This window comes from Lepisosteus platostomus, chromosome 1, assembly GCF_059453375.1.
Source record: "Lepisosteus platostomus isolate fLepPlt1 chromosome 1, fLepPlt1.hap1, whole genome shotgun sequence".
In the NCBI taxonomy this organism is placed as follows: Eukaryota; Metazoa; Chordata; class Actinopteri; order Semionotiformes; family Lepisosteidae; genus Lepisosteus; species Lepisosteus platostomus.
Window position 1 is genome coordinate 78,697,988 of NC_142611.1, and position 26,431 is coordinate 78,724,418.

At 42.7% G+C, this 26,431-nt stretch overlaps 1 protein-coding gene and 1 long non-coding RNA gene across 10 annotated transcripts in view; one reads left to right on the forward strand and one right to left on the reverse strand.

Moving 5' to 3' along the window:
• The window catches only part of LOC148678987 (uncharacterized), an 18,927-nt gene extending 12,573 nt beyond the window's left edge, over nt 1-6,354 (reverse strand). Inside the window, exons 1-2 of the long non-coding RNA XR_015939954.1 lie at nt 6,014-6,354; nt 21-449 (exon numbers count right to left, since the gene is read on the reverse strand). This is a non-coding gene — a long non-coding RNA (uncharacterized LOC148678987). The remainder of the gene's footprint in view (nt 1-20; nt 450-6,013) is intronic.
• LOC148678988 (uncharacterized) lies at nt 3,382-26,431 on the forward strand. Of its 9 annotated transcripts, XR_015939952.1 has the most exons (11): nt 4,267-4,873; nt 9,621-9,950; nt 10,679-10,849; nt 17,562-17,669; nt 18,046-18,126; nt 18,593-18,682; nt 20,344-20,442; nt 21,295-21,393; nt 21,628-21,717; nt 22,154-22,282; nt 23,134-26,150. XR_015939952.1 is itself a non-coding variant. In XM_088638218.1 (9 exons), the coding sequence occupies exons 2-9, from the start codon at nt 9,683-9,685 to the stop codon at nt 26,297-26,299; spliced, it is 1,059 nt and encodes a 352-aa protein (XP_088494344.1). In that variant the 5' UTR covers nt 3,382-3,513; nt 9,621-9,682; the 3' UTR covers nt 26,300-26,431. The 9 variants fall into 9 exon arrangements, 4 of the variants coding, with proteins under 4 accessions (XP_088494344.1, XP_088494342.1, XP_088494343.1 ...); XR_015939950.1 differs by lacking the exons at nt 22,154-22,282; nt 23,134-26,150 and adding an exon at nt 26,236-26,431; XR_015939951.1 differs by lacking the exons at nt 22,154-22,282; nt 23,134-26,150 and adding an exon at nt 26,157-26,292.

Sequence of the window (26,431 nt, forward strand, 5' to 3'; positions counted from 1 at the left end):
TTTTGATTTTCTGCACCTACCTCCAGTTCCAGCCTTCCCTTTAAAAGTCCGACACTCCCACCATTCCGGGCTCAGCTTTGGAAGATGGACGCCAGGAAGCCCAACCAGCGAGTCCAGGAGAGGCTCGATGGCAAAGGCTTCGGAACGGCGTCCTGACAATCTGTGTCCGGGGCTGGGAGCGCCGGGCCCCGTTAACCCTTTTTATTCTCCCCTGGTCCTTCGCCGGATCCCGCTCCGGCTGTTAACTTTGTCTTGTCTTCGTCACGGATGGACCACCCGGCTCTGGACATGTGCCTTCCCATGGATTTCCTTACAGACTCCCTGGACACGCCCCCTTGAGCCCCAGCGCACCTTGGACACGCCCCCCTGCCCTTCTTCCAGCCCCTATCCAAGTTTTATTCCTGGTTTTTGTCTCACTCCCCTCCGGATTCTGCCATCTGCATCGGGTCCTGAAAAACACCTCGTGACAGTCACTGGAGCTGCCTGCCTTCAGTCGGGCAGGGTATCCAGTTACCTGCCTCCCATCGCCTGTGGGAGTTCCAGGTCTAGATTTACCCTGGATTTAGAAACCTGTGGAACGTTGAGGAAACACTCTTTGTATTTTCAAAAGTCTAAAAAAGCATTGCATTGCATTCACAGGCCTAAAACACTTTGCACCCTCGTTTCAAAAAGGAAACTTGAAAAATACATGTAATCTAGTGATACTGCATTCAAATAATTAATTTCCATGGCAATTCAACTGCTTTCATTAACATATTATTTCATGTGTATAGGACATGTAATTAAAATATGTTGAAGAATCATTTTCAAACAATCTGTCCTTTGTTAAACAGTCATTATAGAAGGATGTATTTCCTCAAAAGAAAGACCAAGTTAAACTGATTGGTAACTTAAACTGTGATATTATATCTATATCACTAGCCTATTAAGAAAAAAATTAGTATCAATAGCATGTTGATATATCCTTTCAGTCAGTGCTAGCTCATAGAAATCTATCGTGTGCTTTTGCCCTAATAAAAAGTTAAATGAGGGCATGTTTCACCTTGGATGCACAGAATGAATTTCTGCTAGCTAGCTATGGAAGAGACATCAAAGAACAGAGGTCATTGGAGCCTTACAAGAGCCCCCATGCTGAATGCCACCTGTTATTCATGAGTAACATCTTCTCTTGCTTTCCTTTCTTAAAAACACCAAGACAGTGTCATTGAACAGCTTTTGAAAAACAAAAGCACCATAAGACGTTTGATATTAGTCAGGCCAGCTCACCAATCTGGTTGATTTATTCACCTCCATAAAAAAAACTCCCCTCTGACTTTCAACACATCATTCTATTCCTAGCAATCGCAAAGAAGTTCAGAAAGGGTTAAGGCTCTCTCAATTTCCACACACTCATCCCTGTGCAACCCTTGTGATGATAATGATAACAGTAATAATCTTTTCTATCAGTTGTTGATCACTTGTGATTTATGCGGAATAATGATATTCTAAAATGTTTCAGCCTTACAAAATGAGAAATCAAAGCTGATTAATTTATGATAACGGGCATATTTAAAAAAGACATATTAAAATCTGTTGCTAACAGATCCCCATCCCTATCAAAATACATCCAACATAAACAGGACGAGAGGAATGTCAGATGTCAAATGAGACAGCCAGTATTTGGCATACCTACATTTCTTCCTTTTATGTAAGCTTTTGAGAAACTCTTCTAAGGATGATTGTGAGAAGTCATATTTTCAGACAAAGCATTGTATGTAGAAAGTTACCCAGCCATGTTCCAAAAACTCATAAGTGAAACCAACTTCTTTCAAGAATCAGCTGGATGAGACCCTTGAATCAGGTTGCTACAAAAACAAGCGTCCATTTCTTATTTTATCTGGTCTCATATTTGAATGAAAACAGTGAAGCAGAAGACCGGGGGTTTCAAAATGATATTCAAAAACCTAAAACACTCACAAACAATTTCAACGTAAGCTCCCGATAAGAAATTGGAAGAAGGGGACAGTATACTCTGAAGGAAAGTACATAATCAAAAGTGTCATCCTCTTTATTTTATCTAGTGCAGAGTGTCAGACCCAGCTCCAGGAATGAGTGCTGTCCTCTGGTTTCTCTTCCACAAAAGCCCTCAAATAGTGGGTCTAGTTATTCAATTAGCAGCACAACTTTAATATTCCTAATCAAGCTCCAATTAGTTTTATAAGTTACTAATTAAAAGAATGTTTCGTTATTAACTGTAAAATGACCTTGAGAAAAATCCTATGCATAAGAAAATGTTTAGATTATTTGATTGATTATTTGATATGATTATAAAACAAGTAAGAAACTATCAGAAACAGAAAAAGGCAAAAAAAAAAACAACAACAGTGAAAACAGATCAGACAGTAAAGCCTAATTTTACTTTTACAGGAAATGGGAATGTGAAATTATTGGAGTTAAAAATTGTGGACTGGAGGTGAAACTAAACATCTTACTGCATCGCCCTGTCTTTCTGAAGCAAAACACTCAAATTCAGCATTATGCGACTACTCTCGTTCACGTGCATCACTGTCGCTTCCGTCGACAGTCTGTATGCAAAGTACAAGGAAATCCCGAGAGAAAGGAAAAAGGACACGCTTTTAAAAATCTGGATTCAGCTGTTCCAAGGATCACAGCCTTTTCGTGCTCCTTTCCGTGACATTCGGGCTGGAGACACACGATTTCAAGGCTTTGCACTCTGTTTACAGCCGATACAGGTGTAACACATTCTGCGCGTACAGCCCCGTGCCTGAATTAAATTATACGGCTGAAACGTAAGGTGCTCAAGTGTTTATCCGGGGCGGGTGGAGGTTCTCACCAACTATGCAGTGTCTTCCGTTTTCATGAAAGAGTTTACGAATCCTGCCTTTTGTCAGAACGCCGTGACGGGTTTCTGATTTCCTGCCCTCACGCTGGGGCTGACGCTGAACAGTAGTGAAGTTGCAAGAGCACATCGTTCAGCTCATCACTCGGTCCGACAGAATTATAAAGTGCCTTCTGTTTTATACAGAATGCACCGGAAATAGACATGGTTATAATTGGTGCTCTTTCTCGGCTGTTATTGTGTGTGATGTGAGGGACTGGAGTGGGGCTTGAACACATGTAGTGTTGAATCCCAGATACATGTCTTAGGTCAGCGACTGTATTTCTCCACAGTGCAAGCTCCATTGATTTCATTTCGTCAATTACTGTATGTTTTGCATTCTAAAAAAGAACGCTACATACACTGTATACCACTTAACAGCATTTTATTATAATCATATGCATAGCAGGTCATTAATTACTTGGATTTAAGATTATTTGGATGTGATGTAAATACATGTAGAGTACTGTAACTACTGTAAATTAATATACTGTAAACTGTTGAATTCCTGTCATTCAAAGAATCATCCGCTCCAGAGTTCATGTAACCGTGTACTTTTACTGAAGTCAAGACTGCTCTCTTTTGCTGTGGCCTCTTTTCTGCAGCAGGTCAGTGATTATCCGACGCCCTAGTAGGTAAGGAAAGGGGATCGTCGGATTTTCCCGTTAACGTTTTTCTCGAAGCTTGTTTTTGTACAGTCTTTTGTGGTACCGTGAATGTCTTTACTGTGTGAAAGTGTTAAAAGCAAAGCCTGAAGTACACAAAAACACACGAACAGATTACAAGTCTTTGAGTACTGGGGGTGGCGCGTACTCGACCTGGTAGCTCTTTGATCTGCCGGATCAACCGCAGGGCATCGGCTAGAGCTTTTTGGTAACGTGTTGACGACTGACCCACAGAATACTCTAAATGAGTCAGATGAATATTCCTCATAAACATTACAATAGGTGTAAAAATAGGTTTTATTCTGAGAAGTGCGGAATTTCCGAAGCCCGCACTACCACAGCTACAAAAGCCAGTGGAATGCAGAGGGGGACGCCTTCCGCAAAGTGAAGAAAGACATGTCAGAAGTACGATTCGACAATTCATTGTGTTGCTGTGAAACGTAATAAAGGGATTCGCTGTGGTATTTGGTGCGTATTTGGTGCGCTGTGGTATGCTGCGCAGTCTTCCGACCGGCGTGTAATTTCACTGACTACAGATTTTCACGTCGCTAAAAAGTTTAAAACCAACCGCGAGAAAGTCTTGTCTCTTGTCACGCCTGTTCTGTGTGTAGCAGGAGCCGTACTTGGTGCAAAAGGAAATGCCCGAATACGGCGTGGCGATGCCTGGAGACAGCTCCCGTCTGTCTCGCAGCATCGAGTAGCGTTGGTAAAAATTCGCTGCTGCTCTTTGAATAACATTTTTATTCAAAGAGAAAAAAAAATAGCATTCGAACTCTTGTTTATTTTGCTTCGTCCTTCTCCACATTAAGATGATTATTGTACGTTACTAATTGGCGCACCGGCGCGGTGAATTGGTGTAGTCGAACCTTTTGCAATTTGGTTTTACTGTAGGGTAGTCGTGTGAATGTTTCAAAACACCCTTTTTTAAGTCTGTCTCTTCACACGTCTACTCCCTTGATTTGCAACCGCAGTTCAGGAAATCAAGATGATCTGTTTCTAGGGGCGATATCTCCCTAGCAGCGTGCGGATTTTCTATGGTTCTCGCAGAGTGCTCACAAAGTGCGCTTTGTTTTTACAGAACAGGACAGCTGTGCACCGGGGCGATTCTGTTTTTTGACTTATTTCCGCATTGAGTCATGCTGCATCATAACCTGTCTCGCTCGCAGTTTGACAGCGCATTCCTGAACATCAAAAAAGAATTCAAATCATGAATTGTGTGCGACACTCGTGACTCTGCACAGGAAGGCAGTAACGATAAACTACTGCGTGGTCTATATGGACTACCGAATAATGTTTATTCTGTTTTGTTTTGCTGCTATCCTCATCCAAAGTAGGTATTTTATTTTTTATGCATTTGTAATCTTGCATTTCTCTGTGGTTGGACATGCAACTCATCTCGGCGAGCTGCTCGCTTTCATGGTGCAGGCATTTGAGGCAAAGCTACAACAAAGAAGATCGCTTTCTTATTTAAAGTCGCATATTTAAGACGGAACAAGTAAAGGTTTATTCCGCGCTGAAATTTACTTGTTCCTTTGCAGCCTACGCATGCTGACGCTACCTACTTGAATTTATTAATTTAGATTGTAGATCGATTTGTTTTCTCTAGGTTGTTTGGACACAATCTAGATTCTATTAACCTGTTTTTTATTAGCAGTCTGTATTAAAGTATGTTTACTTTGTTGCAGAAAGTACAGTATGTCCAATTTGTACTGCCTGCGCTGTTATTCTAAGTTTCCGATGTTCAAGCAGACGGCATTAAAACAAGTCCGCGGCACTTTGCAAAACCGATAGTTGACCTTTTATAATACGTTTTTTTATTGTGGATTGTTTCGGTTAATTAAAGACTCTTCAGTTTAAAGTTCGCCACAGTTGTTTCGAGAGTCCATGTTGTTCACACTTCATCCGAGGCGCAACACAAGATATTCACTCTGGGAACTCCTAACGGAGAACTCCGTTAGACAACATGAGGACATTCTTCGAAGCGCTTAAGGTATATTGAATTGTACTTGAAGCAATGTGAGGCGAGAGAACGACTGGCCAAATTTTTCAAGTGTCAAAAATTTAAATGAGGTCTGTTAAACGCTACTTCGTGTTAACATCATTTAAGGCTATTTTATACAGGTGCTCTCCGTCGCCGTCGTTCAAAAAACAATTTGCACAGTCAACTTTTAAATAACATAAATCGCACTGTACCTTTAAGAAGAGTGAAAATCTGTTTACCCGTGAAGTCTTTACTTTTATTTTTAGGAGTAGCTAGGGAGGAAATGGTAAGCATTCACCTTTCGAAAACGTCACACTTCACCGAGCCTGAGAATAATATGTAAAGTCACAATAACGGAGCACGCGTTACAGAACCCGCAGTACAAGTTAGCAGAGCAAGCAGCTACAAATACGCCGTTTTAATTAAGTGATTATGAGGAGCGTTCTCACTTCTTTAAGAAATGCAGCTCGTAAAAAAAGGCCGGCTTACCTGACTGGCAAGATCATACAGTTGTAAGGCACGACTTATATCGCAAGCGGTTATTGTTGTTATAAATTAGGACCTTGTAATTTGCTGCCCTCGCGTGACCCGTCTGGGCACAGCTACAGTGTGCATTTTTCTCCGTGTAAGCTTTTTTTTTACACGACCACATTCTTCTTTAAAAATAAAGATCTCAGGAGTTTTATAAGTATATTGTCGCAGTCCGCACCCCCCCGGCGTCGAACCGTCCCAACGATCAGTCCCTTTTTCACGCCAGCTTCGCCCTGGCCTCGCCGTTGCAAACCGAAGAGCGATCCCGGCGCGCTCTTTCCCTCTTTCCCGTCTGCGTGCAGAGGACGCTTCCTTTCTCTCTGCCTTCCTGGGGTTTCCTGCTCCGTGACCAGCGCGCCCCACGGGCACGAACAGGGCAATAAAACCGTCAGAGAGCTTGCGGGCGGTCGGATGCCACCGCCGGCCGAAAAGGCGCCGTTCGCTGCAATAGTTTTCGAAGGGGGCAGCCCCTACTGTTACCAGAGAACGATTTTACATTTTAAAATTGAAGTGCATACCGTAGGAACATCAAGGTTACAAACAGCAGCCAGTTTGGGCCCTCTATATTTGACACGTTGCTAGTGGCTATTTGACCCATATCTTGAAACAACAGTGTACCATCTTCCACACCATGGCTGTCCTATACTCCCACCATCCTTTTTACAAAGAATTTGTCCCCTGTTCTCGGCTTTAAAAGCACTCTCATGTGTCTTCCACTTGTGTCTCTGCCTCACCTTTTACTCATTGAAAAAGGTACCATGTTTATATATAGTAACGACTGAACATAACAGGATTTGAGAAAGGTTACACATTGAAGACGGTGAGGCCTTTTCAACATTTCTTCTAGAAGTTCTTTGTATCCCCCAGAGCCAGTAGTGCGCCCACAGACCAGCACAAGATAGCAGAACTTCATACTTGCCCTTGTTATCACACTAACACTCCAAATACATCACTGTCTGACTAGAGAAAGAACACAAGGACAGAAAAGCACCCACAAGGGATGCATACCCAAAAATAAATGAGGTCCATAGTCACCATAACCCGAAATGTACTGTATCTCCCGGAAAGGAAAATGCAGTAGCTTTCCACCACACTGGAGGAAGAGATGAAACCCTGCCTATTCCTTCAGGTCTACCGCTCCCAAACAGTACGTCCCATTGTGCTCCATCCACCTGTTCCCTCTGCAGCAGATACAGGCTAGGAGAGGGGGAGAAGGTTTCTGGGGTCTTCTGCTGCTTTTTCTTTGAGTCCTCTCCTGTGTCCAGTGGTGCAATGTCCATGTCTCAAATCCTTTATTTTTCCAGTCCTCTACTGGGGAAAATTTGTATGGACACACAGCACTCCTGTACAGTTCAATAGAATGCAAACAAAAAAAAAAAGAAGAAAAGAAAAACATTGCACATTATTCTATTACAAAAAATAAGAAAAACATTGCACATCACTCTATTGCACATGTACAGTATAACACATAGCAACATGTAACATTTATAACACATCACAAAACATATTGCACTCAAGTGGGTTGTAAGAGTCAAAATTGTGTTTATCCTTGACATTTGTGTTGACAGCTTTAATGGATAGTGGAACAATGGAAGGTTTGTATCTGACTTACATTTGGGAACCCTAAAACGTTTGCCAGAAGGAAGAAGTTGGTATTCAGAGTTGAGGTTGTGGGAGGGATCTGATATAATTTTTCCTGCCTGTTTGATGAGGGATTTTTCGAAGATTGTCTGCAGGGAGGGGTGCTGTTTCACTCCCATGACCTTCAGAGCTGTCTGGATGAGGCGGGTAATTTGTGATTTTAAATCACAAACCAAACCAAACCAAACCAAACCACACTGTAATCCCATACCTGATAATGCTCTCGATTACAGCACGGTAAAAGAGTAGCATTGCTTCCTGTCGAACCCCAAACAGTCTTAGCCTTCGCAGGAAATATAAGCTCTGCTGAACTTTGGAGCAAACACTCTCAACACTCTCACTGTCTATGTGTACTCCTAAGTACTTATAAGAATCAACCTGAGTGATAAGTTTGTTGTGGATTACTACAGGATTACTACCTCCATGCATTAAGCCAAGCACAGCTGTATCATCTGAGTTGCTTTGACTACTGCTTGTACAATCATTTGTATAAAGTGTGAACAGCACTGGAGAGCTCACACAGCCCCGAGGGGCACCTGTGCTCATAGATCGTGACTCAGAAAGAGTTTTGTTGACCCTGACATACTGTGTACGATGTGTTAAAAATGAATGGTACCATCTGATAATGTTATGGTTAACAGACACTTGCTTCAACTTGCTTATCAATAGACGGGGCTGCAGTGTATTAAATGCAGAGCTGAAGTCCACAAACAGCATCTGAGCATGGGCATTGGGGTCCTCTAGGTGATAAAGAACGAGATGCATAATGCTGTTAATTGCATCTTTGTTCTGGTTTTCTGGTGATCGCTAGGGCTGGGGGGTATCAAGTGCAAGGCGCTGACAGTGTGCAGTTGAGCTGGGGCCTCCTCCCTGTCCTCGGGGCCCAGCCTGTCTCACACGTCACCATCAACTGCGTGGTAACTGAATGGCGTCCAAGGCAAATGGTGTGTCAATGCCCAGCTGTCCCCAGAAAGGCCTGGAGAACCTGATTAAAAGAGAAGGGAAGCAGACGTAAGGAAAGAGAAGCACACCAAATCTGGCCGTTACACAGTATGTGTACTCTAAAGGAACAAGTAATAGGTTTATTCCATGCTGAAAAAAAGAAGAAAGAGAACACAACGTTTCGGCCGTGGAGCCTTCTTCAGGTGTGTGAGATACAGGGCAGTAGGCAAAGGTAAAGTAGCGGGAGAACAAAGGTTGGGAGGGAGGAGGAGTGAGAGGCGGGAGCAGGGGACAGAAAGAGAGGCCAATCAAGAGGTGTGAAGTCAGAATGGGTGCAGAGAGGTGTGAAATGAAACTTCCAATGAATGGAGAAAATTTAAAAGAACAGTAATCTGTCGTTAAGGGAAGGGAGAATGTGTGATCCTAGCTGCAGAATAATTCTAGTTTCGGTGGTCTTTCTGATGTATGAGTTCGGAAACCCGTCTTTTAGAACACAGACGGAGAGATTAGAGTGGTCGTGGCCGTCAGAGGTGAAATGAGAAACAATGGGTTTGGAGAGATCTTTAATCTTCACAGCCCTGATGTGTTCTCTGAAGCGGTCTCCGAGTCTCCTTCCTGTTTCCCCAATGTAGATGGCTGGGCATTTACTGCAGGAGATACAGTAAATAAGGTTGCTGGAGGTACAAGATGCTGTCTGGGTGATCCGGAATTGTCCTGAGGGGCCTTGAATGAGTGTGGTGGTGGCTGTGTACTTGCAGGTGATACAGCGAGCTCTGTTGCAAGGGAAAGTGCCTGGTGTTGATGGTTGTTGAGGGCGGTCAAGGGAGCTGTGAACAAGGAGGTTAAACAGATTATGTGTACTCTTTAAGTCAATCTAGCCCTCAAGCGACTGCCCTACCCACAGTGGTTGTGACAGAAACAGTTTAATATATGGAGTAGGATAGACCATGGAATTTGCTCATGTGTTTTTCTGTCTTGACAGGTACAAATGAGCAACTTGAGACAGCTCAGGAGCTGCAAGGAACCCTGGGAGGTTCGATTTCAATGCCTGCCCTTCTGGACGAGGACGAGCTCGCGGGATTAATAGAATGGAATTACATAGGCAGGGATGGACAAAAAGCCCCCATTGTGACATTGTACACTACTTCTCCAAACGAACCCTTGATGTATGGCAACTACAGCAAGCGCACGTCAGCCTTTCTGAACGGCTCCATCATACTCAGAAACCTGGAGATGAGTGACGAAGGAATTTATGAAAGACTGACTACGGGTAAACGAAGCACCAGCGAATACTTTCGGCTGAACATGACAGGTAACAACACAATGAAAAAAGAAGAGGTTTCAGCCGTGATGAACAGAATTATTTTCGGAACGTAAAATATCAGATGTATTTCTATGAATACATTTTCTAGAAAGCTTAATTTACCACGTGTTTGTGACATGATGCATGGTAGACTTTTATAATATAAAAGGCTATAATGAGACACATTGGTAATACGCAACAGAGCACAATATTTCACCATTTCAGACTCAGAGTGCCAGACTCTTTATTCGCTGATTTTGTTTCTCACCCTATTTATTTGCTTTAAATCTGTTGCGTGCTGTATGCACAATCTCTTTACGATTAGGAACAAATACAGTATGTTTCAATGCTGGCTCAACCATGGACTGCAGGTCATTTGTTTGACTACACTACCACTTTTTAATATAATCATATTTGAAGAACAGAGAGAAACCATTTATGTTTAGTCATATTTTTCATATTTTTGTATGATTTCAGAAACAATGATCATGTGTCCTTCAGTTCTTCTAAAGGAATTATTTTGCAACTGCCTTTTCATTTATATGGTTTGTGCATTTTACAGTTATTTAGCACAATAACCCCCGATGTTGCTTGCATGGTTCGGCATGAGTTAAAGTTACTTCAGCCATGAAGTGCAGTCAGATATACAGGCACAGGCAGTGTGTCTAAATCAGACCTGCAAGCTTCACACTCTGTTCAGAAGATGACAGTGTTACCTGGCTGTTTCACTGTTTTAGGTCATCTTCCTGGCCCTTCGTCAATCTCAAACAATATTTCGGGGCATTACTGTAATAACACTGATGATCTGGTACGGAAAAATCTCATGTGTGAAACATACAAGTGCCTCGAGCCCACTTACAAGTCCGGGAATAATTTCCAGGGTGGAGAAGCAGAATTCAGTGAGATCAGTAAGTATTTCCTAACGTCTTTTTGATGTTTTTTTAGGACTAAAGTGTTCATTTTCATCCTTGTTTTCATTTCAGATAATATTTCTTTTTTTCTGTCTGCTTTACAATACCTGCATAACAGAGAGTCGATGCTCAACCTGTTTGTAGTAATTATTATGACTACTGCTATTGTAATACAGTTACTTGGTTATTTACTGAGACACTAAACATGAATTATTCAATTCTGCAGCTTGTGCATTAATGAAAACTTCTCTGCCTCAGTGTCTAACTTCTTTCCTGCGCAAGTTGACTTGGCTCCTCATGAATTTTAGGCTGGATTTTAAGCTTCTCCTACTAGCAGATAAGGCACTGAGCAGTCTAGCTCCACATTGCCTTTCGGCCTTTTTCCATTAGAACAGATCTGCTGGTTCAGGCCGTCTTAATGTGCTGCAGACAAGTCTCCACACAGTGGCCAACAGCACCTTCCCTTATGCCACACCGATTCTGTAGAATTCATTGCCCAAATCCATTATAGACTCTCCGATCGTTATAAAACTTGCTTAAAAGCTCATTTTTTCAACTGAAAGGGCTTTGTTTGTTCAGTTAGATTTTTTTCTCCATTGTTTTATACACACGCAGTTGTGCAGCTCTTTCATTATCATTGTGTTTTGCTGATATTGCCAATACTGTATATTATTTGGATTGTTGCTGCTGTTTTTGTCTGGCCCTAGAATTGGTTTTGAACTCCAGAAAAGAAAATGATTGATTCCACAACTTCAGTTCCCTGAAAGGAATGCTGTCAACACTTGTTGGGGAAGTGTCTCGTTGCAGAGGTCACGGTAAGACCTCTGACCAAGTGAGTGTAGTGGGGATCAGGCCTTGCATCCCATGGTCTTTCTCCTGAAACTGGACTTACAGGGGCCATATTTGTACTCAGGCAGGTCAGTTACCCCGGTGTCCTGGCCAAATTTCCCCTTAGCCTTTACCAATCATGGCCTCCTAATAATCCCCATCTATGAATTACTCTGCTCTCCTCCCCACTGATAGCTGATGTGTGGTGAGCGTTCTGGCACTCTATGGCTGCCGTCGCATCATCCAGGTGGGGCTACACACTGGTGGTGGAGGGGAGTCCCCATTACCTGCAAAGCTCTTTGAGTGGAGTTTCCAGAAAAGCGCTATATAAGTGTAAGAAATTATTATTATTAGTTGTACAGTCAACCCATCACTCCGATTTAAGAGGGAGAACAGTCATTACCAATGGGGGGGAAATGCCCATGAAGACATGAGCAGATGACCGACTGAATTAGCTACGAGCCGGTGGAGAGATGTGGGAAGTACTCTGCTCTAAAGATAAGATCACTTCATTGGCCATATACAATTTCTCGGATTAGGATTTTGTCTTTTCACATACCCCAGCTTGCTTTCCATGAGACACACAGACAGGGAGAGAGAAGCTGAGGTCAGAACACAGGCTCGGCCATTTATACAGCACCCCTGGAGCAGTTGGGGTGAAGGGCCTTGCTCAGGGGCCCAACGGAGTAGGATTCCTCGGCCAGCCGTGGGACACGAACCGGCAACCTTCCAGGCACAGGCGCAGATCCTTAGCCACAGAGCCACCGCTTAGGACTCTATTTCCACCAGTGGGGAGTGTGGATCTGCTGCAGACAGGATAAATGAGATTGAGTCACATGAGGGCAGCATCGCGAGAATCGCAGAAATGTATGCCGCACATTCTCCAGAGGAAATCAGCAAACTGGCTACACCTGGCATTGCCAGATCCCTGCTGCACATAAGCATCGACTGACGAGTCAGAGTTGGCCTAGCGAGACCCTCATGGTTACAGGGAGCAGGGAGCACTAAATATCCGAGGAAGAGAAAGTTCAGCTCTATAAAAGACGAACTACTCCGTTACTGTCTACACTAAGTTACGACTTGACCTCCTGTGCGTCAGCCGCGGTCTCTTTCCGTGTCGGGAGTCCAGTTAAAGGAAGATGGTTAATGAGCGTACTGGACCAAACAGAATCGACCTGGTGAGGGTGTTTCCTCTGCTGCGGGTTAGGGATAGTGCTGGAATATACAGGTGTAGCTGTCACGTAGCAGTTCCTTCCGGACCCTATGCGGACGACGCGATCCAGAATAGTGAAGATACAGGAGGGAGAAAGTCATGCAGGAAAGGGTCAGGATACAGGGGGGCGTGTCCAAGGTGAGCTGGTGTCCTGGGGAAGTGAGTCCGGGCGAACAAACAAAGCCAAAGTCCAAACAGGGAATCCAAACGGGAGAGAAGAGTCCAAAGCCAGGAGATCCATCCAGGGGTTAAAACCATGAGCCGGGTCGGGACCGGCGGGGCGGGGAATCAGGAACAGAAGTTTAAAACCATAACAGAGCCAGACGCAGCAGGACCCCGGGCTCTCACGATGCGGAAATCAATGAGGAACCAGGAGTGAGGTCCGCGTCTGGCTTTTAAGGGGGAGCGGAAATAGGGAACAGGTGCAGACAATGGGAGGGAACAAGGAAGGGTTGGAGCGCCCTTAAGAGGAGGGGTTAGCGATCGTGACAGTAGCGGAGCTAGTTCGGACACGGTGACACCATCGCCCTCCCTGCGATGGGAGCACGGGACTGGTAGCAGGGACCTCAACCGACTGGGCTGGGGGAGGTCTCCTTTAGCTCACTCGGCTGGTTCCCTGTTGCGGTTCGCGCCCAGGTGGAGCGGCGAGGCCATGAGCCCATGCCGAACCGCGACAGTCACACAGGCATTATGACTTTCAGGATAGGAAACAGACTCAACTCCTCTGTAGTAATTATTATGATGACCACCATTGTAATACAGTTACTGGGGTATTTACTGAGACACTAAATATGATTTATTCAATTCTGCAGCTTGTGCATTAATGAAAACTTCTCTGCCTCAGTGTCTAACTTCTTTCCTGCGGAAGTTGACTTGGCTCCTCGTGAATTTTAGGCTGGATTTTAAGCTTCTCCTACTAGCAGATAAGGCACTGAGCAGTCTAGCTCCACATTGCCTTTTGGCCTTTTTCCTTGAGAACAGATCTGCTGGTTCAGGCCGTCTTAATGTGCTGCAGACAAGTCTCCACACAGTGGCCAACAGCACCTTCCCTTATGCCACAACGATTCTGTAGAATTCATTGCCCAAATCCATTATAGACTCTGCGATTGTTATAAAACTTTCTTAAAAGCTCATTTTTTCAACTGAAACGGCTTTGTTTGTTCAGTTTGATTTTTTATTCCTCCACTGTTGTATACACGCGCAATTGTACAGCTCTTGCGCTGTTCAGTTGTTCTCCTGATGTGGTTTGGGTTCTCAGGTGTCTGACCCCCCGATACGCTACCATCTAGGGGAGACCTGTCACAGGATCCTCACTCATTCAGGTGGAAGAAGCCGGTGAATGTGCCCACTCAGGGAGGGCCACGGAAAAGTGCTTAGGAGCCGGCCAGGGCTCTGAAGGAAAGTGCCTGGAGGGACTCTGGAGGGGGGGATTGTAATGTCTTCCAAGTCAGCTGAATGCTATCCATGATCCAGTGTGCTGGACGATGCTGAAGGAGTTGTCTCTGAGGGTGACGAATAGGGAGTCACAGGGGCTAGGCGGCCCTTGAACTGGGGATTGAACCTGTTTTCTCCTCACTGGGCAGTTGTGGCTGGGTCTGTTTAAGAGGACGTCGGGGGTGAATAACTATAATAAGAATAATAGTTCCTTACACTTATACAGTATAGCGCTTTTCTGGACACTCCACTCAAAGCGCTTTACAGGTAATGGGGACTCCCCTCCACTACCAATGTGCAGGATCCACCTGGATGATAACTGTGGGTGATAGCTCTGGTGAGTGTGGGTGATCCACCCAATAACTGTGGGTGATAACTCTAGTGAGGAGGACAGCAGCCTCCGACATGCATACAGTAGACAACTTTACAAAATGATCAGGGGTGATCGTCTGCAGATGTTTCCACATTAAGAAAGCATTTTTAATGCCTGCTCCTTCACCTAGCATCTTAACACAACAAAAATAAAATATTTCATTTTCTTAATGAAAGGCTGGTTTTCTGAATTTTTACTGTAATTTACACATTTGTGAAACATACTGTGTGGCTCCTGTTAGATTTACTCGTTGGTGTGGCTGTACTGCGATCTGCACGGACACTTTTTCAGACCAAATGGCAGCTGCGTATGATGAACTAATAAGTTGTGAAAAAATAAATGATAAGAACATAAAGACGGTTACGGCACGGTTACAAATAAAGGGAGGTCATTTGGCAATAACTGACCCAAGGATCTCATCCAGCCATTTATTTTTAAGAAACCATGGTATCGGCATCAACAACAGTTTTGAATTCACTTCTGCCTCGTTTCCACTTATGTCCTGTGGTTTGTGTTTCACTGTTGACTTTGTCAGTGCCAAATCAAGAGAGAGAGAAGATCACTTTATTAGCCATATAGAATTTCTTGCATTAGGAATTTGTCTTTTCGCATACCCCAACTTGCTCTCCTGAGCAGAAGTTAGGGGTCAGAGCACAGGGTCAGCCTTTTATACAGCACCCCTGGAGCAGCTGGGGTGAAGGGCCTTGCTCAGGGGCCCAGCGGAGTAGGATTCCTCTGCTGGCCGCAGGATTTAAACCAGCAACCTTCCAGCCACAGGCGCAGATCCTGAGCCACAGAGCCACCGCTCCGTCCTAGCTGCATGTACTGTATTTAACTAACAGTCATATAAGTTGACTACAGTATGGAGTTCGAGTAGGCAGCTGCGTCAGCATGTGTAGGCTGCAAAGGAAGAAGGAAAAGTTTATTCGATGCTGAAAAGAGAAGAAAAGAAACACAACATTTTGGCTGTGGAGCCTTCTGCGGGTGTACAGCAATTTTCAATTTTCACAGATTAATCTTTCCGACAACAACATCAAAGAAGCTAAGGAATTGTTATAGCTAACAGCTCCACATCATCTTCCCTTTATAACTAGCCCCATCAGATCCCTCAACTCCAGACTTTACCCCTTCCTCACTGCAGAGAAGGATAAAAAACGAAATCATCTTTTACAGAAAAAAAAAACTCCCACTACCTCCACTAATCCTTATCTCGCACCCAAAGAAGGCTCCACGGCCGAAACATTGTGTTTCTTTTCTTCTCTTTTCAGCAGGGAAAGTAAACGTGTGTTCACTCCAGCTGTAATAAGAATATTCTTGAGCCCCTGGCGCTGGTGACTATGGTGATGTGGACCCTGCTGCTGTTAGGTGCTTTTTGGACAGTGGTGTCCTGAGGAGGTGGTAAGACGCAGAGCCCTGCACCTGGTGATGACTGGAGGGCGGCTGGTGGGTTTTCTAAAGCTAGCTGTGGCTGCAGGGGTGGTCAATGAGAAACACATGACACTGACAGTGGGCTTTGAGATTCCGGGTTGCAGGGGGGCAAATGTCATGAAGGCCTCTTCCTACACAGTCTCCTACACCGTTGTCTCGGGTCTCGCGTCCTAGAGAGCAGAGAGATGACTGCAGGCAGCGTGTCGCACCATGCCTTCTCGGAAATCATGACAAAAAAAAATACTTCTAGCATTTGAAGCTGTGGGAATAGTGTGAAAAATAAAGGGAGAAAATGAGTCAGTCCATCCAACCAGCCGGGCAGAGGCGATGAAATCTAGCTCTAAGTAGGATTAGGTTGCGACTGTGCCAATACTCCATATCTCCCTGTAACTCAACTTGCAGCTCACTGAACCTCAGCAGGTGTGATCCTGGGGAAAACTAAGGTTGCTGCTGGAAGAGGTGTTAGTGGGGCCAGCAGGGGGCGCTCACCCTGCCGTCCATGTGGGTCCTTATGCCCCAGTATAGTGAAGGGAACACTATACTGTAAACAGGCGCCGTCCTACGGATGAGATGTAAAACCGAGGTCCTGACTCTCGGTGGTCATTAAAAATCCCAGGGCGTTTCTCGAAAAGAGTAGGAGTGTTACCCCCAGCGTCCTGGCCAAATTTCCAGCTGGCCTTTACCAATCATGGCCTCCTAATGACCCCCATCTATGAATTGGCTTCATCATCATGTTCTGCTCCCCACTGAGAGCTGCCGTGTGGTGAGTGTACTGTGAGTATAGTATGGGCTGCTGTCACATCATCCAGGTGGGGCTGCACAGTGGTGGTGGTGGAGGGGAGAAACCATTACCTGTAAAGCGCTTTGAGTGGAAAGTCTAGAAAAGCGCTATATAAATTTAAAGAGTTATAAGGAAAGTACAATAAGAATGCAGATCCAAAGGTGAGTCTCATTAGCGCCAAGCTGTCCTGTCATCCCACCATCAGGAGGAGAAAAAGCCTCTAGATGACTTGGCAGGGTCCTCTTTGTATCTGGTAATTAGGTACAAGGTCTCAGTATGACCTCAGTGACAAGACACTTTCCCATCGGTCACAACAAGGGAACTTTTGGGTTCACTAGCTCTGATAGATTCAGAAGGTATTTACCTAAAAATTGATTGAATGCTCTATAGCATCATAAAATAAAACTGATGACAACTTGTTTAATAATGAATTAACCATGTTTTTGTGTGCTGTATGATGAATACGTTTTTGAAAATTTTAATTGAACTCAATTTTAATTTTATTGCAGTTAGAGATGCTTTCCTTTTTGAATTGGAAGAAAACATGTTACAATTTAAAGACAGGAACGAAACCAGTTTCAGTATTTTCCATATCGTTTTGTATGTGTTTCGAAGTTTGTGTGTATGTTGTCAATATTTTCTTTTTTTTCAGATATACATATGGCCTGGAAAGTCGGCTTTCCTCTGTGTGCTGCGTTTTTGTTTGTTCTCCTCTCATTTCTGTCCTGGGTTGCGCTGTATTGCAGATCTGAATGGCAAAGTAAGCAGTACTCGTTTGTGGAAGCACATTTAAAACTGAGCACAGGAGGTGCTTCTTTACCTAAAGAGCTGCGGGAGTGTGGAACGAGCTACCCAGCCATGTTGATGAGGCCATTAGCCTGGCTTCCTTCAAGAAACATCTGGATGATATCTTGGGATCAATTAGTCTCTAGCTACCAAATGGGCTGAATGGTCCCCTCATGTTTGTAAACAGTCTCATGCTCTTGTGTTTTTTATTGGTCTGGATCAGTGTAGTAAATCAGCAAAACATAAATGAATTAACTTAATATTGCCATCATTCCTGTAAAGACACAGATAACATGCAAGAAATATCCTGCAGCTTTATGTATAGTAACTTTTATTTTTATTTTTTTCAGTTTTACATGTTTTTCTTGCTACCACAGATGTTGTGTCCCCGATATTAACTATTATTGGAGTAGGCTTCTGGATAACTGAAGGTAATACCTTGGTTACACCACTTTACTGGGAATGAATATTTATAGCATAAGGTAGCTTAAATTAAATTTATATTTTGAGTCATATACACTTACACTGACAGGTGGGAATGAGGTAGATTTCTTAATGTTTTATGATATTTGTAGTCAGTAATAGCTTTAACTCATTTTTTTAAGAAAAAAACCTAGTGCAATTTATAATGACAATACTGAGAAAAAAATCAATTTTTATACAAACCACACCTCCATGTAGGTGAACTCTGTCTGCAGACTGAGGTAAAGACACTAATGTAGGAAGCAGGAAAATCTGTATTGCAAATACTGCCTTATAAAAACACTTAAGCGCATGTTAAAAGTCAGCTGACATCACTGTCCAACTGAATACAAAATTCTGGAAGTATATGTGTGGAATGTGGCTGGAGGATAAGTGTGTGGTGTGTTTTAACGATCTTTATCTTTTCTTCCACAGTAACTTCAGATGGTTCTCTGGCTTGTCTCTCAGTTATATTGGCAGCAGTTGCTCTCAGCCTGCTGATAAATCTGAGACATATCAAATCGGGTATGTCTGATGCATTTCATGAAAGCGATTCACATGAAAAACAGCATGGAAAATAAGAAAATCTGAACCTTGTTTTGAATTGGGGAGCTATACAGCAGTAATATAGAACATTAAAGTAAAGGTAGTAATTATTAATTCACTTGGCAGGTGGTTTTAACCACAGATCACAATGACCTAATGTGGTGGTACCCCTGTATACAGCCTGGTACCATTCACACACTCTGATGAAGTGTCATTGCTTGTGGGATTTGAGCCCATTATTCTCTCGTCAAGAGTCTACTGCCTTAATCTCTGCTCTTCATTGCCACCTGAAGGTGGAAGCAAGCTACTGTCTCCCTGGAAGGACATTGGAAACATATTTGTCGTAGTAGCTGTCCACAGTGCTGCTACAAATATTGTAGTAGCAGCAGTCCACTGTGCTACTACTAATATTTTAATTATTCTTCATTTTCTGATTCGTTTGCTGTTTACATTTCTTGCTCATCCTTCTAATAAGCATAAACCATTCGATGTAAAAAAACACTGTAGACACACAACACATTTTCACCCATAATCATGTCTGAATAACTTGTTTGAATATGCTGTAATGAGAGGCTGTGATATACCTGTAGAAAATAGCTCTTGCTTTACACTGTAAGTGTAATGTTCTTGCACAAGTACCCTGAGAGTGTGCAAATCCTACATTTGTCTTGTCTGTCAGTTTGGGTGAATGGAAGACAAAATAATACTCATCTCTATGTGGTTTGGGTCATTCCATTTAATAGCAGTCTTTCTATGTAACGTTGGATGAATTGAATCTGAAGATTGACTGGATATGTGCACTGACACTGCCAGTCTATGTCTGGCAGTTTGCAGGGTTCTGTGCAAGCGAAGAGTAGACACGCTAGGAACTCATCACTTAGACGGGTTACCTGACTTGAGTTCAATATGGGGCCCAGACTCACTCTGTCTTTATGTTTGTAGATTCAACAATGATCACAGCTAGACCCAGCCCTGATCTTGAGGAGCCGTGATCCCACAGGTCTTATAGGTCACTCTTAACCCATCAGTTTGTGAAGAGTTAGAACGCCTGTCGGTTGTGTTTTGGTCAGTTCATCGGGTCAGTAAAGTCAGGAATGGCCAGCTTTGGCCTTTTAAATGCCGCACGGTGGATTTCATGTACAATGAGAGCTGAACTCCTGTGTGTGATTGAACACTTCACTGCCCCAACCCTACCCTCAGCAGCTCCACCACTTAGGCAATCCCAGTCAGCTGGAGATGTGTCCATGGGTCAAACCCGCAACTCCTGGATCACAATGCTCAACCTGCACGTGCTGGCACCCATACCAGTGGAGCCACTTGGGAGGCTTTCTGATGCTACAGTGTATCTTCTTTCACTCAGACTTCAACAAGCCACCTTAATGAATGACCTCTTTGCGAATGTACTGTGTGATCACTGGGGTAAATAGGAAGTTAGGCAAGGAAGGAACCAAAACTGAATAAAAAAAAGAAGAGGAAATATTAATTTGCTGCTCTATGTAAACAGAAGGGTATACAAACTGAATTTTCTCAGCATCACTGGCATGGGAACTGCTGCACAAAACAGGAAGCTGTGCCATTTCATGTGACTGTCCTTGTAACTTTGCGTCTAACTCTTGATTTTATTTATTTTAACCACACAGGGTCAAGTGCATGGTGTTGCAAGCCACATTATTGCTATATCCTGAGGGTGTTACACTATCTCTCCACAGCTTCTGGGTTTATCTTTTTTCACTTGAACAGTAAGTAACAGAACTGTCTGTCTGCATTTTATGAACATATACGATTATAACACAGGTTTATGTGCACAATGTGTGGTTACGCTCACCTTCTGCTACAGGAGTTATTCCATAAGGTAAACAACTTGTTCAAATCTTTTAGGATGGTGTGCTTAGGAAACTGAAGGAGTTTTCATTTCAGGATGCTGTGGTATCTGTATTTTCCCTTTCTTAGCACAGCGTCCACTCTTTAGCTGATCCATCTCTATGCTTCTTAGACTGACTGTGGAAGTCTTGTTTCTAATATTCAGCAGCTCCTCTATGAGAAAAGATATGCTTGATTAACTTAAATCTGCCCTGCAATCTCAGTAGTTTCAAATGCTGGTCTTGTTTTAGGGCTGTCTGTGTGCTGTCCTTTGCCGCCTTTGTGTTTGAGTGGTAATTCCTGGAAAATGCTGCATTGTTTCTTCATCCTTTGTAAGAAATGTTCAGTTTCTTTGCTATAGGCATTATCACAGAGATGGTTCCAGAATTCGTACATGCATTCCCTTGACATGTCTTTGATGTTATTCAGCATTGGTTTGGGGTTTAAATTAATGCAATGCAACACCAATTAATAAATTGATTTCTTAAGACGTAATTTACTAGTTTGATAATTTTGTACTTTTTGTACAGAAATTAAAACAGTAGATAGTGTTATAAACACTGCTACAGAGATTTTACTACAGCTATTTAGAATTACTTTGCCTTCTTGTGAATATAAAATAACTTGAGGATACAGTGACAGCATTGCAGTGCATCCTATATATTTGTGTATATATTGACATATTGCATTGAAATATATACACGTGTGCTCAATTTGATTTATTCTTACAGATGAAAAATGCTGGAAATCTCTGAAAGACATTTACATCTACTCCTGTGTGCTACCAATGTCACTATTCATGCATTTTCTCATAATCTGGATCTTGAAAAGTAAGTAATCTATATACTTTGAGTTTTAGCAGAGCAGAAATGAGAAAGAAATCTCTTAACAAAGATCAACTAATTTTTTACAAAACAGGTGAACTGTGGAACTGTTAATTGTAGCCCCCACTGTCCAAAATTGTCAAAAAGAGACAACTGAATTTATTTAAATAAGAATGTACAATTGCCATGGGAGATTTTAGTTAGACATTCAATTGGTTCAAAATTAAAATGTTGTTGTAGAAAGGTGACTTCAGATGAAGGTTATAAACAATAGCACAGAAGCATTGGAGAACTTTGGAGAACTTCAGATTTACACCAAAGATTGGACCTGTAAGTGGTTTTTTTTTATAATTTTGGATTAAACATAGTAAAGCGCATTTCACTACTTGTTTGAGGGCTGCTTTGTCTTTTTAGAGGAAAAAGAAATGTGGTAGAAATGCTCAGGAAATTACTCACTTTATAGGAATTAAACCTGGAAAATCAGTGCATTTCAGAAGAAGAATCCATTCATCCATTAAATCTGTATCTGCGATGTCTTCATATGCAGCCCCAGCTTCCTCACACTTAATCTGTCTACGTAGTCCTCTCTCTTGCTTGAATCATATTGCCAAATATATTATGTGCATAATAAATATAGAACTAAGTGTAGAATATAAGTCTGCAAACGAGAGGAATCTGTAAGGTGCTCTTTAGCAGTTAAGTGAATCTAAAATTTCAGAAATTGCCAAAGAAGCCGAGAATTCAGGCTTCAACCTGTCTGTCCCAGGCATCGACTGCTGTTTGCGTAGAGAACCAGTTCTGCTTCTGCATCCTTAAATGAATTCCCTTTTGGCTTCCAAGAGTGACCCTGTGTCCGTGTTTATTGACTCTGTAATGGTCATGGAAGAATAAGAAGGTATGCAAATGAAAGAAAGCCATTTGGCACATTTAGCTTGTTTGGATTTTTGTACCTAATTGATCCAGGGATCTCATCCAGTCATTTCATGAAATAAATCAGGCTGTTACTTCATCCTATAATCTGTATATATCTTTGATTTTCTCAGTCTCTTAATTTGCAGATAAACCTTTTATAAAGTATCTCATCCAAAACGTTTTGGATGTCTAAATACTGTATATCATGTTGTACTGTATTTTTTAGTGTCATCAACTGTCCAACTACTTGTTCAATTAATGCAACTGAGTTAGTTAAATAATATTCTCCTTTCCTAAATCCTTTCTGCCAAGTCTTTTTCAAGTACAGTATTATTTTGGTTTAGGTCTATCATTTCCATAACTTTGCCAGTAAGAAATGGAAGACTGGTTGAGTGGCTCCTGATTCAGTTTATGTGAATTTGTGTTACATCTTCAGTTCTCCAGTAGCTGCCATCTTACATGAGAGTGCAAGTATCCGAACTCTGGGTCTACAAATAACTTCCCTCATTTCCTTCAGAAAATTCAGCCTGTGGTGATTTATTAAGTTAACCTGGTCCCTGTAGGAATCCAGTAACAAAATACCGATAAAGTTCTGTAACATAGGACGTTAATAACATATTCTATTTTAGAAACCTGTTTAAATGATGTTTACCATTTCTTTTTCATGTTCTGTTACTAATTACATTATCTTTTGAACTATCTACTTCTGATTTTATAATTTTTTTATCATGTTCATAGATTTGTGTTGTCTTTTCTCTTGACAAAAAGACAAAAAATGTCTTTTTGTCTTGAGCTGCAGAAATTTCACTGAGTCTTTTTTTGTCTTTAACGAAGAAGACTACGAGCAGACCTGATACATGTCTTCCTGGTGCAATGACATTGACTAAGTCAGTTTGGAGGATGGCTTCAGAACCAACACTGCCACACTAGCCAGGGTCCACAAGCGGCAACTTTAGGGAAGTGAAAACTGAGGACAGGAGGCACTGCTTTGGGCCAAGTGTGGGAGTATGGGACAAGATATCGGTTCTGAGTCCCGTGACGTGTGTTGTTAAAGACCCTATGCGTGATGGTATAATCCGGAAGAGTCTGGAGAAGGACATCAGGGGAAGACACAGCAGGGTCCGGGCAGGTTGGCAGACAGGGGGCAGTGACTGTAGTGAGCCGGTGCTCGGGGGAAAAGCAGAAGCAACCAAGTTCAGGGAGGTCCAAAAGGGTTGTCAGGGCACAGTCCATATTCCATAAACCGGGAGATCCATCTGGGACAAAGACAGTTTAAATCACCAAGAAGGGAAACACTAACAAGACACACCAGGGAATCATGGAACTGAATCAATATGAGAAATGGGTAGGAGCGCCCTCTAGAGGAGGAATGTGGAATGTAACAATATCCAGCTATATTGCTGTAGCTGGTACTCTTGTTTCTGTGATGGAGCAAGCTGAGGCTAGTTAAATTGGAACTGTAACTCTATTTTTATTTATATGTGGCGGTTAGAAAGAATCGGCATAGATGAGTGCATTTCAAACCGGATGGAAAGTCAAATGTGCATAGTAACATGTAAAACCTCCACTTTACATCACAAAATAGCAAAAATGTCCAGGTACACACAGCGCCGTATTCTGCAACTCAGAATAAGGCAACAAAACTTCCAATGACATGAAAAGGCCCAGTTACATTGTAAACAAGCAGGCTTGTCAATACATCTCTTTTAATCCCATAGAAATATTGCTCTAGACTTTGAGGCGATTTTACTGCCAAATACTGCTTGCTAACTCTGCATGCAGATAATTTCTGCTGCACAGCTTTTACTTATTCGCTTGTACTGTACCTCATATCACATTCATCATTACGGAGCCTGGTGAGCAGGAAGGGCCACATCACATCGCATTTTGCACAAACTCTTGCTCTTTCCTGTGGTGAGACCAGCAGTTCATGCCAAAATGGAGACCATAAAGTGCTTTCACAAAGTTCAGGATGTTGTGTTTAATTTGACATTTGTAAAAGCTTGCAATACTCTCAATTAATTTGTTTTGTAACCGAGAGTTAATAACCTCTGTGAAATTGGGACAGCAGTTCCCCTTTAAAGCCTTTTCCTTTTTGGGCGTAAATTGGACACACCTGCCTTGATCGATTAATTGGACTCTTGTGGAAACAGAATGGAATTCCACAGGCAGAAAATCATCTGATTGTCCGTGTGCTTAATGGGACTTTTGTCAGGAGTAGCAGGAGTCTTTATAACGGGAGTCAGCCTCTACCCTTGAGTCCTGTCGTGTCTAAGCTCCTACAGTTCAGAGTGCATGTGAGGCAAAGAATGAACTGTAGGGAGTTTAGTTAAAGTAAAGGAGTCACCAACTTTTGTTCTAAAATCAGCAGATAACTGAGTGTGCCAGGAGTCCCAGAGTAGGGATGAGACAGGTTTCCTCCTGGTAAAGGGAAGACTTATTGTGTATGGGTGTGCCCGGTTGAGTACTAGGGGTTCCAGGGCATGAAAGAAAAGAGGTATAGTTTGCAAGGAAGAGAGATGGAGAAAGTAGAGGATTTTGACAGGAATACAGTCCTACACGGGACTGAAGAGTTGTTCCACAGAAGAAGAACTGAAAATCTTTTACTGACTAATACCTCTGTGATGGACTGTTTTTCTGGGACTGAGCAGGCTTCTCTGAAAAGAAAACCACAATACATCTTAGGAGCCCGAAGGGGTTCTGCAAGCCAACAGTGACAGATCACAGAAACGCGCCCTTATAAACTGTAGATAAACTATAGTCCCGAACCAGCATGTGTCTTGGGGGGGGTCGGCATTCACTGCAGTTTCTTACAGTCATTGACTGGATGAGATCCCTTGATCAATTTACTCTTAACTACCACATGGGTTAAAAAGGCCGAATGGCCTCCTCTCTGCCCTGAAGGCCCCTTTCTTCCCTGCTCCTCCTGTATTCACTTCTATCAGACAAGTGATCTAGTTCTGAAATGCTACATTTGTGTTACACTAGAGGTCAAAAAGCCGTGTCTGAGGTTCAGAGATCTTGAGCTCAAAGTGCTCAAGCTGCTGACCGAGTCACAGATGAGCTCTCCCTGGACATCTCCTTCCAGACAGCCGAGCATACCGCAGACCACCCACTGCAATGGCCTCACGCCGCGTTTATTTTCCGGGTTTATTAAATACCCTTTAAAACTGCACAACAAAGGTTCCAAAAACAATGATTAAGTATTAAATGAATTTACTGCGCTTCAACAAATGTCATTTCTACAGCTTCAAATATGATAGTTACAAGAATAAAAGATTTTAAAAACAGTATTTGCTGAATGCTGTAGGAAAACATCTACATAAAGCACAACTAAACATAATAAAAAATAGTCTACAGAAAAACAGAAGAGAATGTTATATATTTTAATTTTGTTGTATGTAATTTATAAACCTAATGACTTGTTTTATTGTTGTTATGTGTACCTCATGATAGTAAGAGAGGGTTTAAGAATCTGCTAAGTGAAGGGTTACAAAATTAACTTTCTCTTACAAATGGGATCAGGTTTTCATTTTCGTGACAGTTCAGAAACAGGTATATCTGATGGAACATCCACAGAGGTCTAACAGGGGAATCAGTGCAACCACTTAGATGGGTTAGCCGTTCATCTGTGACTGAACTATCTGAAGTGATGTGGTCTAGCAGTTCAACTCTTATCTTTGCTCTCTCAGCTGGTGGGTGAAGTGTAGGAAAATAAAGGCATTAGGACTCAATCTGAGGTTCAGCCACGCTTCATTGGTGCGCTTGTGAGAGACATTTTGTAACGAAAAGCTTTGAAAATTACTGTGATCATTGTGAACTGAAAATTGTCTTCACCTTTAATGCCCTGAAATTAGGAGTTCAAAACCAAAGAGCTCCGAAGCCTGTGGCAGCTCTCCCTTTCGTACATAATGAGAAGATGTTTTCTTCGCAAAGGGAAATCGAGACGAGAAGAAGAGCCGGCTGCGGCGGACGAGGAGAACAACTGTGGAAGGCGTGAAATCGACCGACTGCAGGAAGATTCGAGTGACTCACAAGACCAGAAAACCACCCCATTATGAGTGTCCTGTGGTTCTTGCTGTGTTCGCTTTGTAAAAATAAACGTCAAGCACACTGCTGCTGGTTACTGCTG

Excerpts from the sequence above, each read along its gene's own strand:
- LOC148678988 (XM_088638216.1), top strand. The coding sequence starts at position 4,819 with ATGGACTACCGAATAATGTTTATTCTGTTTTGTTTTGCTGCTATCCTC. Across the intron at positions 4,874-9,620 it reads TGCTGCTATCCTCATCCAAA|GTACAAATGAGCAACTTGAG; the intron begins GTAGGTATTTTA and ends CTGTCTTGACAG. Across the intron at positions 18,683-20,343 it reads TCTGAGACATATCAAATCGG|GGTCAAGTGCATGGTGTTGC; the intron begins GTATGTCTGATG and ends TTAACCACACAG.